This window comes from Haemaphysalis longicornis, unplaced genomic scaffold, assembly GCF_048455015.1.
Source record: "Haemaphysalis longicornis isolate Haplotype H1 unplaced genomic scaffold, Haemaphysalis longicornis Haplotype H1 scaffold_1, whole genome shotgun sequence".
NCBI classification, from domain to species: domain Eukaryota; kingdom Metazoa; phylum Arthropoda; class Arachnida; order Ixodida; family Ixodidae; genus Haemaphysalis; species Haemaphysalis longicornis.
In genome coordinates this window covers 420892050-420909898 of record NW_027526203.1, presented here as the reverse complement: position 1 = coordinate 420909898, position 17849 = coordinate 420892050, and the positions used below count along the sequence as shown (strand labels likewise).

At 45.5% G+C, this 17849-nt stretch overlaps 1 protein-coding gene across 6 annotated transcripts in view; it reads left to right on the top strand.

The window, feature by feature from the left end:
• Positions 1 to 17849, top strand: part of LOC144155640 (cell division cycle and apoptosis regulator protein 1-like) — a 67173-nt gene that overhangs the window by 30556 nt on the left and 18768 nt on the right. For all 6 annotated transcript variants that reach the window (XM_077687218.1, XM_077687220.1, XM_077687215.1 and 3 more), the window contains 5 exons: positions 5630 to 5849; positions 8499 to 8570; positions 11602 to 11889; positions 12056 to 12319; positions 17716 to 17811. In XM_077687218.1, coding sequence (XP_077543344.1) covers positions 5630 to 5849; positions 8499 to 8570; positions 11602 to 11889; positions 12056 to 12319; positions 17716 to 17811 — 940 coding nt within the window. The remainder of the gene's footprint in view (positions 1 to 5629; positions 5850 to 8498; positions 8571 to 11601; positions 11890 to 12055; positions 12320 to 17715; positions 17812 to 17849) is intronic.

Here is a 17849-nt window from a genome sequence, read left to right as displayed (position 1 = left end):
GCAGTGTGCGATATTACTCTGGCACATTTCTTGAGTGGTGCTTCTGAAATCATCGTTGTACGATTTCATCTTAGATCTCCTGGGCTATATCGATATTCTTCAGTCCGCCTTGATTATTCCAGACTAAACGTTCCCTGTTAGAGAATAAGCAGGCGTCACATATGTGGCGGTGTGCGATTACCCCGCCGCTCATTGTGGCCGCACACCGTGATTTAGATTCCACACGCGTCTCAGATGCGCGCACAGTTTGACATGTTAGAAGACAGGTGTCGCGGTGAAGGGAAACAAGCCGCTGCGGAGAGCGAGCAAGGGGAGAGCAACGTACAAAGGCACGACGACGAGAGGGGGCCGAAAGAGGAAGAGAGCAAAGTGAGAGCGGGGCGCCCGGTGGTGCAGGGACATTATCGTCCCTCGCCAATGATTTTTTTCTGGGCCACAGTCGGCGCTCCTCTTTATCTTACTTCGTGCTTGGGTGCACTCAGCAACAGCGTCTATGATTGCGCGCACAAGCGATACAGCAAGAACATGAGTGCACTTGCATTGCCGAACAGTGCGTCGCAACAGCCATGTCACCTTCGCAAGCGAGCAAGTGCTGCAGATTGGCGAGTGTGGTAATGCCGCTGTGATGGGGAGTTGATAAAAGGTCACATAGGCAGTTGCGGTACTTAGTTGAAATGACTCCTTGGAAGCAGTTCATTGCTGAGAAGTTGTGAGAGTGGTGATTCCATGCGTGATTGAGCTCGCATTCACGGATGGAATAAGGATCTGGCTGTGGTCGCACTTCGAAATGAATCACGAAAGCATTGGAGGCAAGTCCACTGTTTGCTACAAGTACAGCATTCTTTACTGAAATGTCGTGCCATAATCGAGTCATCATTACATCATTACCTCAGTGTCGCAGCATTTAGTCATCACAGTGTTGTAGTATTGCATTCTTGTCGCAGCATCAGCACAGCTGTGCTGTATTTTCGCAATTCATACTAGTATTGGTTTGAAAATTCATCCGCCAATTTTTGTACATCTATTAATTTTCACTACCACATTAAACTTCAGTCCTTAAAGCTCACTTGCTGGCATGGTAACAGAGCTAGTCTTGCGAGTCAGGCCATGCCTTGGTATCCTTATCAGTTAAACAGGCTGTTTTTTCTTCTGCTGCATTTGATGCATGCTCATGTGCACTAAGTGTCTTCGTTTTTTGTCCACAAGATATTGTTGGCTTCTTTCTTGCTTGACAGCTAGTTTAAAAACAGCTGAATCTCTTGGAGTCAGTGGCATATCTGTAGTGTTTTTGCAGGCTGGTGGTCTGCTAAGCCTACTTTTTCTTTGGTGGCTTCTTGACCAGCTGTCCTTGCTGGACACATAGAATAGGATCGTCCTTGTAATAATGCTCGATATTTCTAGTTAGTGATTGTCGGCGTCCTGTTTAAACCTTACGAAAAATTTTATACCAGTTCTTGTACATCTACCCATTTTTAGTAGTTCGAATTCCCACTTTGTCATGATGTCTACCAAATGATACATGAACCTTTTCCACTGGCATTGCATCGCGCCTTGTAGTTATCATGAGTTAGTTGCCAATAAGACCACGCATCTAAACTTTTTTCACTGCTTGTTTTTGTGTAGAGCGCATAAATGAAAAGGAACTGTAGCAGCTAGACTCTTTGCTTGTGTCGAGAGCAAAATGGCAGAGATTGCACTTGGAGATGAGATGTGCAGATTCCGTTAAAAATAGTCACTCGGCATCAAATTATCCACAATTTGTGTTAGTGTTGGGGCTGTATTGATGTGGTGGTTCGAATGTACATTGCTGCAACATTAAATTGAGAAGACTGAAAGAAAATATCTCCACTTTCCGAAAATGGCTGTTTAAAGGCATTGATTTTTCTTTTCCTGATTTTCGCGTCCAAAAATCCGTCTGACTATTTCACTCCATGCTTATTAAACAATGGTTGTTTGGATCAACTTCAATTCAAAATTTCATCACGCTTGAGGCATTTTAAGATAAGTAAAGCCATCTGGTGGTTAGCTCCGGAAATGTCCTTTTAGGATCTATTTTGTTTTCACTGTTGTAGCAAAAATGCATTTTTTTTTTTTTTTGCGAAAATTTGTATCTTGTAAGTAGAAAATTGGGTGAAGTTTGAGTGGGCCGCTGCTTCTGAAAAAAAAGGGGGGGGGGGGAGGGGGTAGGTGGGGGGGGGGGGGGGGGGGGGGAGTGTACTGTTTGTAATTATGGTGCATCATTGTTGGGAGGGTTTGGTTTTTGTGATCAGAACGCCAAGGGTAGATCAGAAGACAGCTTTCAATGGTCCGGTTTATGCTTTTGACAGTGATTATCGGATTATCGGAACACTGATCAGATCGGTTGAAAATATCAAAAGGTGTCTTGTCAACGCAGTTAGTTTTTTATTTCAAAATGGTGTTATTGTCGTTGCCGCTGTACAAAGTCCTATCATGTGCAAACAGTTCACAACACTTTCTTTCTTTCTTTCTTTTTTTTTTTTTTTTTTTTTTTCTCAATTTTCAGTTAAAAGTTTGCACTTAGCGGTGCTATGCAGTTTCCCAACTGTGAGCCAATTTGCTACGGGCCCTTCATTGTGCAGTACTGTTTCTTAAGAAAAGAAAAAGCACGCTGTGCTTCATTCTACTGCATCCTCTCCTTATTTCTGTTATAAGAGTTCTAGCTGCGGGCTGTAAGGTAACCCCCAATGGTCTAATATCAGTTTGGATGATGATGGCTCTTCAAATTAGCACAGAATGCCAGGAGCTGTTCTCCAGCATGTTTTATTTTTGTGCATGGGTATTTTGGAGGTCTTGTGGGGGCTGTAATCAAGTCTGTCTATTCAGGCAGTCTGGAACAGTTTTAGTAGTGTTTCTTCGGGGAAACTTCAGGGGGTGTACTGTGCGAGGAGGCTTTATTTACTGAATCATCTTTGTTGTATGGCAGCTCCTTGTCGAAGCATGGCGGCCTCGATTCTAGTGCGTCCCAGTTTCTGCAATCAGGGCTCCTACTGTGAGTCATAAGGTGGTAGTGAATCTCCAGTACAAGTTCTGATGCCTAGATTGTAATAAAGTGAATGTCATGAAGTGTTTGCTGCCAAGTTTGGTTTTCAACTCGGGATGGATTTCCTGGCCTTGTGTATGCTGATCCAGAAAGGAATTTTGTGCTGGTCGTGAATGCATGTTGACAAAGCTGTTACACCCCATGGGAAAGATTCGTTTCCACCAGTAATGAAAAACATCAGATTTCTTCAAGAGGGCCATCAGAAAACATGCCACGTGAGATACAAAATCTCCTTTATTGCATGGCGCAGGTACCATGAGTGCTAAGAGTTATTAGTTTTGTACCGGAAAGACTGCTGTGTGCAAATATTTTTGTGGCTGCTTTCTGGCTACATTAGATGTGGACACATGCAAAAGTACTGGTAAGTTTGAATAGAATATGCAGTTGGGTTAGTTGGTGCATGGCAGCACGGAAAACGAAATTGCTGATATCAGACACATCGAGGAAGGAGGACACACAAGCGCATCTGTATGTCGTTCTTCTTTGGTGTGTCTGATTGTAAAGATTTTATATTAATTTTTTCAAAATTGGTCAGTTTATTTGCATTAGAAAATCTTCAGGAGCCATCTGTATGTACTTAGTCGCCCCACAGGTCGGCCATCGTGTGAGAAGTCTGAGCGGCCACTTTGCCAAGCCGCCTCTGACTGTCACGGTCATCTGATGTAGGCAGGCGTGCAAACACACACACACACTCACACACACCCAAGCGCTTAAGATGATTCTGCAGATTCACGCGTCACTCGCATGCAGTAAAGACTTTCAGAAATGCCTAATGTGCCCCATTTAGAATGATTCACATTTATTTGGCTTTTGTGCCTGATGGTCGTATGACTCTGCTCTAAAAAATGTGAGCACAAACACATGTTCAGCTCAGGTACGGCTTGTGTGCCTGCTTCTTTTGCCTGAGCCCCTGCAGTGTTGGGTTGGTGGTGCCACTTGTGGCACCACCCACCAAGGCCTACTATGGTCGCACGCATGGGGCACAGATTGCCTGCGGCAGTGGGGCAGGGGAGACACCACCTCTGGCTTGTATGTCTGGCCGGTCATTTGTTTCTAACGGCTGGTAGGTGGTGCTCCTAAGAATGCCAAGGTGGCCTGATGATCAAAGACAGTCAAGGTGACTAAAGAAGCACACAAGAATAACTGGAGGAAAAAAAATTAAATTAAAAAATGTTGGTAGAGGTGTGCAAGACAAATAAGTGCAGTGTATGAAAAGAAACCTCTACGATAACTCCAAGGGTAGTGCTTTGCTTTTTGAGGCTTATTGCAGGTTGTTTGAAAAGAGTGTTGTAAGAAAGAAAGTATACTGAAAACGACAAGATGTGGGGGGTCTGTATGAAGGGCACATAGATGGGTTGACTCATTGCATTAAAATGGAATTGTATCCAATGGATGGATACTATCCATCCATAAATTGCGAAGCTGGGGAGATGACTAAAAGGAGATTAGAATGCTGGGAGGTGGAAAGTAGACTGGAGGGTATAACACAGAACCGGTAGGATTGATTACAAAAAAAAATTGATTTAATTGAACACGCTGCCAATAGCAATGTAAAATCAGAAGGTTAGTACTATTTACAATGCTGAAGGGAGCACATGCCATCACCCCGACGCAAAGAGGATGCTATTACAGTGGTCCAAGGTAGAGGTCATCCTGCTAAGTTTTGGCAAGTTGATACAGCTGTACTGTCTTCATTCACTGGTTAGCTGAGGAAGTAATCTTGTCAAGGCTTCCTCAGCTGTCAAGTTTTGAGAAGTACAATTGCAGCCGTACTTTTTTAGTTTATGTAGTTTGTCATTGTTACCTTTCCTCCTTGTTTTCTTCATCGCGAGTTTGCTCTAATCGTTTGGCTGTCAGCCGTATTCATAGAACCTTGTGTGACTCCACAGTAGCCCTATATATGCAACCAGTGCCAGCACGTGCTTTGTTTTAAAGCCCTTGTTAGCACGTGCTTTGTTTTAAAGCCCTTGTTAGTTACATTATACCAAGTTATGTGCAGGGCATGATCATATTGTATAGTGGCAGGAATAGATTGGCTTATTTCCCTTTGTTGGAATTAGTCATGCTCGCTTCACCAGTTAAGGGGTGTCTTGTTTCGAAAGCTTCAGAACCATGTTTTAAAGCAAGTTTTTGGAGGAATACAGCAGAGAATGCACCAACCCAGAAATGTCTTCCCAGTAGACGCTTAAATTAATGTGAGCGGCTTTTTGGAAACAAGGGATAGAATATAATTTTGGACATATTTAGAGAGACTGGCATGTAGCTACAGATTGATTTCTCTATTTCGCATAGGGCCACAATTGGGCATACTGTTGTGCGGGGTGAGAAATTGACACCCGTGGTTGCCTTGGCGGCGGCCGCCGACGGTGGGCCGTCAAGGGTCCCCCGCGATGCGGCCGAGTGTCCTAGGCAGCAGGTCCGGGCACGGCGGCATTCCCCCCCATCCCCCCCCGCAAGTCTGCTGCAGCACGGGTGGTAGTGGGGCGGCGAGGCGAGCCCCCATCTGGCGCTGTGGGGGGGTGGGCAGGGGGCGGGCAGGGTTGACGGCGGCCCCTGTTTGGCCCGCAGGTATCGCTTCGCCGAGATCTGCTACCGTAGGGAGAGCTCCTCCCCCGCCAACGGCGCCAAGGCTCCGTCGGCCACCCTGGAAAAAGTGGTGCTGTTCTTCCCCGACGTGTGGCGCTGCATGCCCACCCGACAGGAGTGGGCCGACCTGGAGCTCCGGCTGCGCAGCGCAGACGACGCAGCGGCTGACGCCTCGGCGGGCGACGCGACGGCTCCTTGCAAGGCACTCAGCCCTCCTCTTCTTTCCCACGCCTCTCTGCTCCCGAGCTGGCACGGCCACGGTGCCTTGTTCGTTTGCCGCGCGAGGTTTTTCCCCTGTGTTTTTCTTTTTCTTTTTTTTTCCCCCCCTCCTTCTCTTTAACCGCAATGATCGTCTGTCGTGCGTCCTCCTGCCCGAGCCATGAGTCATCAAGGATGTGCTACTGCTGCTCCGGCCACGTCACGAGGATCTGCCGACACCATGGGATTGGGAGAATGGACTTTTTTCTATTATTATGTGCTCTCTCTTTCTCTCACGGCATTTATAGAACAGGTTCTCGGCGTTCGTTTACTTGGTCAACGTTTTTTTTCTTACGTCGACACCTGCGTAGTTTCTTTCCGAGTCCAGGGGGTGGAGGGGGTGGTGTTGGAAGCCACCCTTTGTTTCCAGATGCGGACATTCGTCGCAAGATCTGCATTGAACGGGGGGACATGCCCGGGGAATAGACAGTGGACCTTTTGCAACACTACTGCCAGAGAACGCTGGAATTCGCTAGTGTGCAGTACAGGAAAGGACAGGTGCAGCTCACGGGGTAGCTGGGCTGGAGGCATGCTGTTGTTCAGATTCAGTCAGAGGCTAGACAGGGTGCACACAAGATTCAGCCCTTAAGGTATTCGGGTTACCTATCCTGCACTTTAATGTGCGCAGCAGTTTCTTAAATATAGTAATTGTGTTCAGCAACACGGCTTTCTAAAGGGGCTTGTTAATTAGTATATACATATTGCCGTTTATTTAACATGTTTGCGGTTCAGAACAGCGTGTTGTTAGGCTTTTTGGTGCATCATTTCAAGGGTGAAAAAATTGCGCGTAAAAGACCAGACAATGAGGAAGGGACAGGACTGCGCCCGTCCTGTCCCTTCCTTATTTATTGTCTGGTCTTTTACGCGCAGTTTTTTAACCCTTGAAATGTTTTTGGTGCGTGGGAATCCAGCCATATTAGTGAAAAAGTATGCACCTAATTACAGTTGTAAGTGAATGCCAAAAATATGGGCATTATTGTAGCAGTAACAAAGTAATTAGTTGTTTCAAGTGAAAATAAACAATTACGCTGCATCTACTTCTGAGACGTATACCTTATAAAAAGCCTTAATGGTAGGGCCAGAATTGCTACAAAACTAATTAGTTACTGCAAATGCCTAATAAAGCTGCAGTGATTAGTAAAGGGGGGAAAGATAGGAAATAATTGATTCAAATCATTACTTCCTTGCATTTTTTTCGAACCATGTTATAATTACAATAGTGTTGGCGGAAAGAGTGGGGCCACGTGGTGTTTCTTCTGAAATGGTTTCTGTAGGGGTGGGACTGCAAAGAGGTGTCAACTTTTTCATCACAAGGGTTTACTTCTGGTTGCAATGTATGGCTTTTTTTTTATTCTGAGAAAAAATTCAAGATGTAGAATGGACTAAATGTCAGTAGTCTTGTACGGGAAGAATCTGACAGTTGAAGCCGAGGAAGGTGCAGGGTCGCCTAGTTTAGACTTCAATCATGGACATGCTTAAAATGTTATACTAGGATAAAGGGAAAGGTCGAAACCGAAACAAACCAGTTATTTGTATAGATATTTCAATTTGCAATTAAAACTCTGTATTTTTTAATTGGGTTGCATACACTGTAATTGCTAGCACAACACGGCTTGGCGACACTTGTAAGCAGTGAACATTTATGGGAACCTCTTGACACATGCTACCTTCTTTCCTTTCCCCATTAAATGGGGTGATGACATTATTTTTTTCTTTGTGCCGCATTATCGACCAATTATTCTGCTTTTTGTTTTTTAGCAAAAATGCTTTGGATTTGCTGTACTGGAGGAACCAAGAATTTATAGCTGCGAGGGGAGAGGACTGCACTAGGATTGTCTTTATAATAGTGTTGCCGTAAGCGCTTTTGTTTCAGAAAAGGCTGCATTTTTTTATGTACTGGCAAGGGCTTCTGCTTCAACTAGAATGCAGGGTTGGTGAATCAGTTTGACTGCTCATCTTGTAAGCCTTGGTTGTGAAGGATGTGAGGTCTGGAGTTTGGAGAGAACAGTAGTGCAATGTTCAGCTGCTACTTCGGCCCTTAGTGGAAGACTTTAGATACTGTGCGGGTAGTTCAGTAGTATAAATAAGTTAAGGTGGAGTAGCAATTTTACTTGAGAAGTTTTACTATATCTAGAGGTGGCTAAGAAACATCTGCTCTTACGGTTAGAAGAGGGCAGAAATAAAGAAAAAAAATGTTCATGCGATCAAAAGCAAACAGCTAGTGATTGCAAGAACTGCGTCTAATGGTTATGCTGGGCAAAAAAGTGTACTCGCTGCATGGCCAAGTACGCTTGTGGAATGAAAAAGCCATGAAGCATCTTTTGAAATTCACCATCACATCTTTCGACCCTTTAGCGGCTAATTCAAGGTAATGTTTTGGGAAAGAAAATGTTCGCTGATGCTTGAAGAGCCAGTAGAGATTTTGAGGGGGTTTGTATCTAAATATTTGCCCATAGGCAACGGGAATTAAAGTGGAATTTCATTTTACTGCGAGTGTAGTTCTACTGCGAGCAAAGTTTCCATAATCAGTGTCTATTGACAGGCCCAATGGTGCAACAAGCTTTGTTTGAGCTGTGCTATCTGGAAAACACAGGAAGAAGAGAATGCGGAGGCGTGCATAAAGGAGCCGACACACTACGCCGATTTGGACCCTAAAACCATGAAGGTGAGTCTTCCCATGCTTGAGCGGTTAAAAATTCGAAGCAAGGTAGCGACGCCGCAGCTTGTTTTGACAGATACCGTATTTTCCCGAGTATAACCCGCGCCAAAACTGTGAAAATTTCAGTGGCAAAGTGGGGGTGCGGATAATACGCGGGGGGTTTTTCCTTTAGTGCTGGTTGTGCCGTAATGCCGGCAATGCCGGTGGTGCTGTAAAGCTCCTATGCAGTAACACTGACTAAGCCTTCAATGGCAGCGATTGCGCAAAATATACTAGGACAAGGAAGAAAAAACAAGGGCGAGCGCACTCTAACAACTGAATTTTAGTAGTGAATTGTGACTTGCGCCTTGCAGTCACTGTATTCTACTTTCTAAATATACGCTTTTTCTGTCCACATAGTATGTGATGTGTTGCTTGACCAGTAGCTTTGGTGCAGCCTCTCCTGTATCAAATGTGCGGGCAATACGCGAGGGTTTCTTTTTCTTCTGCGGCGAGCTGAAAGTGGAAGTGCGAATTATATGCAGGGGTGGGTTATACACGCGAAAATACGGTATACAATGGTACTTGGGAGGAAACGTGGTTTTAAAACAGTGTTGATGGGTTGCTTTCAGAGCTATGCCTTGTTTTGGAAACAACATAAACTCAAGGTTTAGTGATTACACCCATGAAAATGCAGGCATGATTTCTGTTTCTCTTATCTAGTGTGAAAGGAACAGGGAGCAAGTACAAACAGGGAACTCGACTTTCTCTGACTGTGGTTGCAGCCAGGGCACTGCTGCGAATGAGTCTGACAATAATACTTGAGGGACATAGACTCAAATCATGACAACTTGTAGCTTTGATCCAAGTGAGCGATTAGCTATTTTGGTAGTTAGATTTGTACCTAGGATGAAAGTTAGTGTAGATGTCAGTTTCCTTTGTGATGAGCTTAAGAAATTGCTTTATCATTTCACATTGTTTCAAATGCTTGCCTTAGATTCAGCAGTTATGTAGCATGAGAGAACAGCAAGATTAGTCATGATTCTACCATCTAAGAGAAGCACACCATGTTTCATGTTGTTTGCTTTTTCAGAGCTAGAGGCCTGTGTTGTCCACATCTTACGTACTACAGCAAATATTTTCCTTTGAAGCATGAATGGAATGTCTCACTGCTCTGTGAAGTCAATGCTTGCTATTGTCTTCACAGAGCAGATGGCAATACACATTGATTGCCCTCTTCACAGATTTGAGATAAGATGTTTTTAATGTTGATGTAGCAGTTATTGTAATCTCATTGCGAAAAAAATGGTGCACGATAAATTAGGTGAGACTTCAAAAAGTAGCTTCTATTGCGCGCACATTTGGTTTTGCCTGCAGGTCATATAAATATGCACTGTACGTTTTGGGACTGCATTATTGCACAAACATTATCGATGCACTGTTTAGCGAGGGATACATATTCATATTTCCTATTAATATATATCCCTATCCCTATATGAATATTGCTGCTAACCATGCATTGGATTTATTTGTTTTGTTTTTACTGCCCGACTGTGTTGTGTAATCGCTGCCCCAAGTGAAGCCCGTGTTCCATTCTTTCTTTCTTATGCCGCACGGGTTATCTCATTTGATAGGGAGAATGTTTCGCCCTAACGTCACTAGCCTAGAATAGTCCTATTTGATCTACAGCGTTCTTGATGTAATCCGATGGTTCGAGAAACACCCGCGCCCAAGGATAAATGCCCGCAGAGCAAACGCCGCGGCATTCAACTCGCCGACACTCGCCTGTGCATGTCACTTTCTTGACTGCTGCTTCTCTGCCTGTGTATGTTTTGAGTTGTTAGGGGAGCACAAGTTCGCTCCAATGAACTTCTTTTTCCTTCAAGACAGCTGCGTCATCTTTGGCTTCGTGACAATATGTATTCATATTTCAAGTTTCAAGTTTATTTTCAGACGTGTAAATTACATGGGTGGGGAGGAGAGAAAAAAAGCCGCAGCTTGGCGGCTTGACGACGCTTCCTTCCCCTGAGTTACATCAACAGCAAGAGTAGCGAAAAGCAGGTAGCAAGAAACAAAGCAGTAAGGCAGTTTTTTGTGGAAACAAAAACAGCTGAATGCTTATACACACAGCTCGTGTACCATTAAAAGAAAAAATTCTTCGGTTATATTCAGATTCATATATTTCCATGGTGGCATGTTTAGATTTTATGTTTCCATAGTTTTATTTCACTATCCAATTGATGAGGTTTTGAATGCAACAGAATGAGGCAAACGTTGCCAATACATTCATGATACTGTGGGCAACACTTGGTTGCATGGAAGAAAAGTTTTGACCAAATAGGAAAAGTTTACAAGTTTAGGCAAAAAATGGTCGTTTAGAGAACTTTGTAGTGTGACAGCTTGATAAATATTCATTTTATGATTGTACTATTTGTGGTGGTATTTTTATGTAACATGCATATTATAAGTAAAAATTGTATGCAGAATTGATTTTTTTTTTTTTTTTTACTTTGAAGGTTAGGATCTCTCTTTAGAGGGGCATTAAACGCTGAAAAAGTTCTTACGTGTGAGATACCATGATACCTCTGATACTATGATACCTCTGCTTGGTGACAGACAGTGCTTTGTTTGTTTAAAGCTAAATTGTTGAAGCTTGCATTTCTTTCCCATTTGCTTGCTCTCCTTCATATTGTAAAAAGGCATGTCACAAAGTGAGCCAAGTTAGTGGCCACTAGAAGACCGAGCATGTCCTGTGCTGCCTCCTCGGAAGAGGGGTAGAAAATGCCCACACCAGAGTCAAATTATCCTAATAACCTCCGATTTGGGCCACTGCTTGTCACATGGAGATGCTGGTGGTGAAAAAGAGCAATAGCTCTTGTATTCACCTGCATTTGACTTCTGCTGTGCACCAAGGCAAAAAGTTTGACCAGAATCAAGGCTATAACAAAGCCTACAGCTGATGGTAGTGAGAGAGCCTGTACTGTGATGCTTACCAGCTGGAGTTTGTGCCATTGCGGATGCACCTCTGAGTGAGAGCGGCGGCCCCGCTGTGGTGCAGGTGGGCGACCTGCGTCAGGAGCTGGAGGCCCGGGGCCTGTCCACCAAGGGCCTCAAGTCGCAACTGGTCGCACGGCTGGGCAAGGCCCTCAAGGCCGAGGCTGAGATGGCCGAGGGCAACGAGGAGGAGGAGGAGGAAGTTGAGGAGGAGGCCGAGGAGGAAGGGGAGGAGGAGGAGCCCATCGAGGAGGCTGTGCTGGACGAGGTCAAGGACGAGGTTGTGGACGAGGTCAAGCAGGACGAAGATGCCGAACACTCTGACGAAGACAGGCCGGCTGCTGACGGAGAGGTGAGTCGCACGTACGCTCTTTTTTCTTGCCCCACTGCACGGGCATTCATTGCGTAGAATTTGCTGTTTTCAATGCACTGAGCATTGTGAAACTCTCAAAAGCAGTGTAAAATTATAGGGAGTGAGAGGTGGGGCCTTTTTTGTGACAAGCGCTGTTGCCTTGTAGGCTGAGGAGGACAAGCCAACCGAGTCGGCGGATGTGTCCAAGGAAGAGGAAGGGTCACCCAAGGAGGACACATCATCCCGGTCAGGCCCTTTGCCGGCGGCCACTGTGGGGACTCCCCTGCGGCTGGACGACCTGCCCAGCCAGCCCAGCATCCTGGTGTACCCTTCGCGAACAGCCAAGGGGGGACGCTTCGACTGCTCCGTCATGTCCCTGTCCCTGCTGCTTGACTATCGCCAGGAGGACAACAAGGAGCACTCCTTTGAGGTGAGCCTCTTGTGGACCCATTGGCCAGTGCTGCCATTCCCTTTCTTTGTTATTAAAAAGAGGAAACATAGTATTCCCCCATTCATATTAGACAATTGAGGAATGTACAGAAACAGAAAGATAATGAAGTTACTACCATGGTGGCTCAAGAAGTAAATAGCAGGCCTTTACTATGAGTTTGAAATGGGGTTTAAGGGGGGACACTGGTCTTAAAACAATTTCTTTTAATTTTCAAGTGAACTCTGTGAAACTTGTCAGTCTTGCTGCTTTTTTCCCACTGATTTCAAATATGCCAGTATTTTTTCAGTTGGTCAATTAGTTCCCAAGATAATTAGAGATAATTAGCCATTTTTGCCCCCACAATTAACAAAACAGTGTTGGTCACAAAACTGTAATCTTTATATTTTCCATTACTATGAACCCTGCTGAATGCAATCTTGGAAACAGTTTTTTGATGCATCGCTTGGAACTAATTTTACAGCTCATTAAACTTCGGTCCATTAAAAAATGGTTCCTTGCCACTGGTGCTACCGAAGTTTAATGAGCCGTAAAATTAGTTCCAAGCGGTGCATCAAAAAACTGTTTCCAAGATTGCATTCAGCAGGGTTCATAGTAATGGAAAATATAAAGATTACAGTTTTGTGAGCAACACTGTTTTGTTAATTGTTGGGGCAAAATGGCTAATTATCTCTAATTATCTTGGTAACTAATTGACCAACTGAAAAAATACTGGCATATTTGAAATCAGTGGGAAAAAAGCTGCAAGACTGACAAGTTTCACAGAGTTTACTTGAAAATAAAAGAAGTTGTTTTAAGACCAGTGTCCCCCCTTAATCCAGGGGTGTCCGAACATTCGAAACCTCCAATTCTTCGCAAATAATGAAAACACCTGGCAGTGAAAAGGTTAACCCTTTCAAATAGTGAAAACACCCGGCAGTGAAAGGTTAACCCTTGCACTGTCGTGTGTTTCTGACCCTGACACACCCCCAGTGTCGTCTCGCTTTCTGAAATATGAGGGAAAGAACATAGGGATATTTTGTGACCATGATAGCGTCCGGAACATAATGCGTCGAAAGAAAAGAGCGTGGGTGTGAAATTGCCTTTCTTCCAGCTATTTTCAGTTTGCTGTGCCCGCTTCCGGGACAATGACCCCACCGTTTCAACATCAGAATCTGACGCTGTGGAACTCGCACCCCTTCCTCAGATGAGAAACTCTCAGCATGCGAATCCAAGCTCGGCTCGTGTTCAAATCAGAATCGAAGAACTATCGCTCCTATTTGCAGTCGAAGGCCCCACGCGGTCAGCCATCCGAAAGTAACCGCGCGCAAGGAAGAGCACTTTCAGCAGCCCGCACAACGCACAGAAATGAACAAGTGAAAGCCGCAATTGAGTCATGTTTTGGTCCATTGGATAGGCAACGGGCGCTGGCTGGCACGCCGAAGCAGACGCTGGAACAGAATAATAATAACAAAAAAACCTAGAAACCCTTTGCAGATGGCACAACAACCCGTGCACCCATAACCTAACGCGTGCCGCATGGTTACTCATCCCGACAGAGTACAGCACACGGAGCGACCAAGCCCCCAGCAACGAAAGATGGGTGCGGTCGCTCCATACTCTTCAATATATCGTGAGAGAGCTAGCGAGTGGAAATATGAGCTACTAAAAAGATTAGACAGATGGTGTGAACAGTCCAGGTGCGCGCCCGCTCTGCGCTATGGTGCGAATTTTTGAACGTACAATGGAGAATGTACTGGTACATCAGTGACACTGCCGAGGGGAAATGCAAAAACGTGTTGGTACGTCAGTGACAGTGAAAGGGTTAAATGAGTTACCCGGTATTCAAAATCCCGTAACTTACAAGTGCATTTATGCATATATCTATTTTAGTATGTTGCATCATACTTCCTGCCCAATGGTTTTTTCACAAAATTTTGCACATAGTCTGCATTAAACTTGATAAATTTGTTATTCTGTTGTGGCAGCCTTTTTACTAAAGTCTTCATGGTCTCTTTAAGAACACTGAACCGATATTGCTCACCTCACTCAGCTCCGAGTCAGCTTTATGGGCTCTCTAAACTGTTGTATCAGTGAGTCAAGTGCATGGCCCACCACCCACCAGTTGCTAGGCAGCTGGTCTGCAAGCCACATGCAGTCTTTGGCAAACCCTGCCTTTGATTGTACCGTATTTACTTGAATCTATCGCGCCCTCGATTGTAACGCGCACCCGTTTTTCGCGGTCCAAAGGAGAAAAAACGCTATGTATTTGATTGTAACGCGCACTAGACTTTCATTATTTAGTACAAAAATGCAACTTTTTCTCACTTGGAACAAGCTAGGTTTATTCCAAAAGTGGCACGAAATGAAATGTGCCAGTTATTGCCGGCAAGACAGTCACCACGACGACGACGGTCCGGGGCAGCGCCGCCCTGGCAGCTCTGTCGTTACGGGTCTCTGAGCCGCTCGCTGCTGCTGCATGTACTCCGCCAGCGGGTCTTCTATTTGGGGATATTGGCCCCTCTTTGGTCCGCTGAACCCCATCTGTGTCGCCTTGCTCGCAAAAATTTTCTTTCTGTTTGCGCCAGTCCTGCGCGCAAGTCTTCGAAACACTGAACACACATGACGCGGCCCGATTTCCATCGCTTTCCACGCACAAAATTACTTCTTAAACGCAGCATCATGGTGAACCTGCCATATCTTCGCAGTGGGAAAGTCCATGGCGGAAAGAACAGAGGAACTCAAAAAAAGACTACGCAGACAACAAAGGCAAACATGCGCTGACTACGAAGTGCTGGCTGCGCGTTCAGTAGTCAAACGGCCATCTTGAAACGTTTATGGCGATACAGCGCCGCAGTTTTGAGTCGTACTCGATTGTAACGCGCATGTGATTTTGGTACCTATTTTTCCAGAAAAAAGGTGCGCGTTAGATTCGAGTAAATACGGTAATCAATTTTGCTGAGCAGGCTTGCCCGTAAGCCTGCTTTCGGGTAAGAAGGGGACAGTGGCACAGGCAAGCCACCCTCAATTTCAATGCTTGAAAGCGCTGCCTTGTGATAAGCCATAAGGACACAGTCCTAAATTCAATTTGCTTTCTCATGCTCATCGCCTGTCACCTGAATTATTATTCTCCTCAAGCATCAGGGGGGGGGGGGCATATACTGAGGGATGGACATGTGCACTGTGTCTGGCAATAGAATGGGGTGCATTATGGCTGCTGGGGCATGGTACAATCTACAGGTGGCCAACTGTGTATCAAACAAACCACTTGCACCCTGGTGGCTTTCTCCTTCACACTGCTCGATGTGTTAATTCCACATTGCTTGTTATATGCTTTGTTGTACTCTTGCATTGTAAAATTCGTCATTTTTTGTCACACTTGAAATCTCTTGCCTTGTTTTTCATCACTGTTCAGAGAAAAATGCAAAAGCTGCCATTGCATGCCCTGTTCATATACTAACTTTGTCAAAATGAGTTATGAGTTCTCCATTTAATAGTTTATCCATGCACGCTCAATCTTTAAACGGTATGACCAAGGTATATTTAACCTTGGAGAAGTTGGATATGTAAACTGGGAAGCTGTGGTTCAATATTTGTAGCTCGTGAGATGAGGCCACGGAGCAAGATATAAAGAGGAGCGCCGACTGTGGCCCAGAAAAATTCTTTTGCTCGGGCCGATAATGTCCACACGCCGCCGGCCGCCCAGCTTTCCCTTTGCTCTCTTCCTCCTTCGTTTGCCCTCTCGTCGCTGTGCCTCTGTACATGGCTCTTCCCTTCTTCGCTCTCTCCAGAGGCGTCGTTTCTTTCGCAACGACGCCTGTCGTATGCCAGTCCTACTATGCAGGAGGAATGCCTGCACGCGCGGAATTTAAACACCCGTGCGCAGCCGGAATAGACGGCGCAGATAATCGCACGCCACCGCATACATGGCGATCGCTTATTCCCTATCGGGGGGCGTTTATTCTGACATTATGAAGACCCGCTAAAAAAATTGTACTAACCCAGCAGATGTAAGACGCAACTGAGCGACGACGACTTTAGAATCACCAAAGAATGAGCCACAACATGCAGTCTAGCGTGATTCTGCTTACGATAAACCGATGCAGCGCAAAAATTACCCTCTGTTGTTGGCCCGCTCTCCGGCCGCCTGCTTAATTATTTATGCCGCTTCTGCGCACGAACAATGCTTACAAGGGTCGCCCGGAGTCTCCATCGGCAAACGGCAATGAGACACACATTTCTGTGCAAATGACTGAATTGGATGGCTGCCCTGTTGTAATGAGTGTACAAAAAGACTGTCATCTTGATAAGGCACCCAAGAATATCAAACGCAACCTTCATTGTAACCCATACCGCAACTTACCGCCCGATGTTCACTGTCGCTCTACGATCGTGTTATCTCGTCGATAATGCCGTGGACTCCAAATAAAATGCTACGATTTGTACGGCTGCAATTTTGGGCCTACAAGAGTTCCCGGCGTTTTTTTTTTCTTTAAGCGGCTGACCAGCAAAACAACCGGCTCGTCAAACCTTTTCTTTTGGCGAGTCATCACCACAGAGATATAGGGTCCGGACGAATTCAAATATCGCGAAATGAAGGCTTGTGAAAAGACTGCACTGTCAGGGCCTCGATCTTGAGCAGATTGCTACGTCACGGGCAGTCGCGGGTGATGTTATCGCGTTTCTGTTATTTTCTGATGAGCGTGTGAGTGCCGGTCCATGTTCTAGGCACACTCTGTTTTGGACGTAAGTTGGAGAACAGCGAGAAAGCTGAGGCAACTTTTATAATCGCTAGTAATCAGAACCAGTTGCTCCTTTCACCTTTTGTAAAACCTGTTAAAACACAGCCGAATTGGTGTTTACAAATTTACAAACGGAGTCACATTTTCGGCAAGCACTGCGCAAAAGATAGTGTTTGTATAGCAGCCATATGTCTATATGTGCGCCCTGCATTTTGTTTTCCCGCCATGCAAACCAATCCTTAACGCATCTTTGCCGCGCCGTACGACCACTCAATTCCTTCGGGTTCGGGTTACCCAGAAGGTGCTGTCGAACAAGTTAATCAAGCCGTGCGAAGGAGGAGCGCAATGAACGCGAAGCGGCGCCAACGCAGGCCCAAAGCACTCCGTGCCCAAAACTACCGTTGCCGAAGCAGACGACAAAAGCCGACGGAATGCGTTGGGCCAACGCGCCCGCCGGGGCACGGGGAACGCCGGCCGCCTAGCCGCCGGACCATTCGCTGCGCCATCTACATTGCGCTCCGCGAGTGATGGACTTTAAGAGCCCGCAGGAGAGAGCGAAGTCGGCGCTCCTGTTTATCTTGCTCCGTGGATGAGGCCATGTTGCGATTCGGAGGCTGTTTTTAGTATAGAAATTGTTTTTCTTTTATCTCTCCCTAGGTGTCATTATTTGCGGAACTCTTCAACGAAATGCTGATTCGGGACTTTGGCTTCAACATCTACAGGGCCCTTCTGGCAGCTCCTGAACAGAAAGAGGTATGCTTGTACATGTTGCAGTCTTTTTTGCAGTCTGC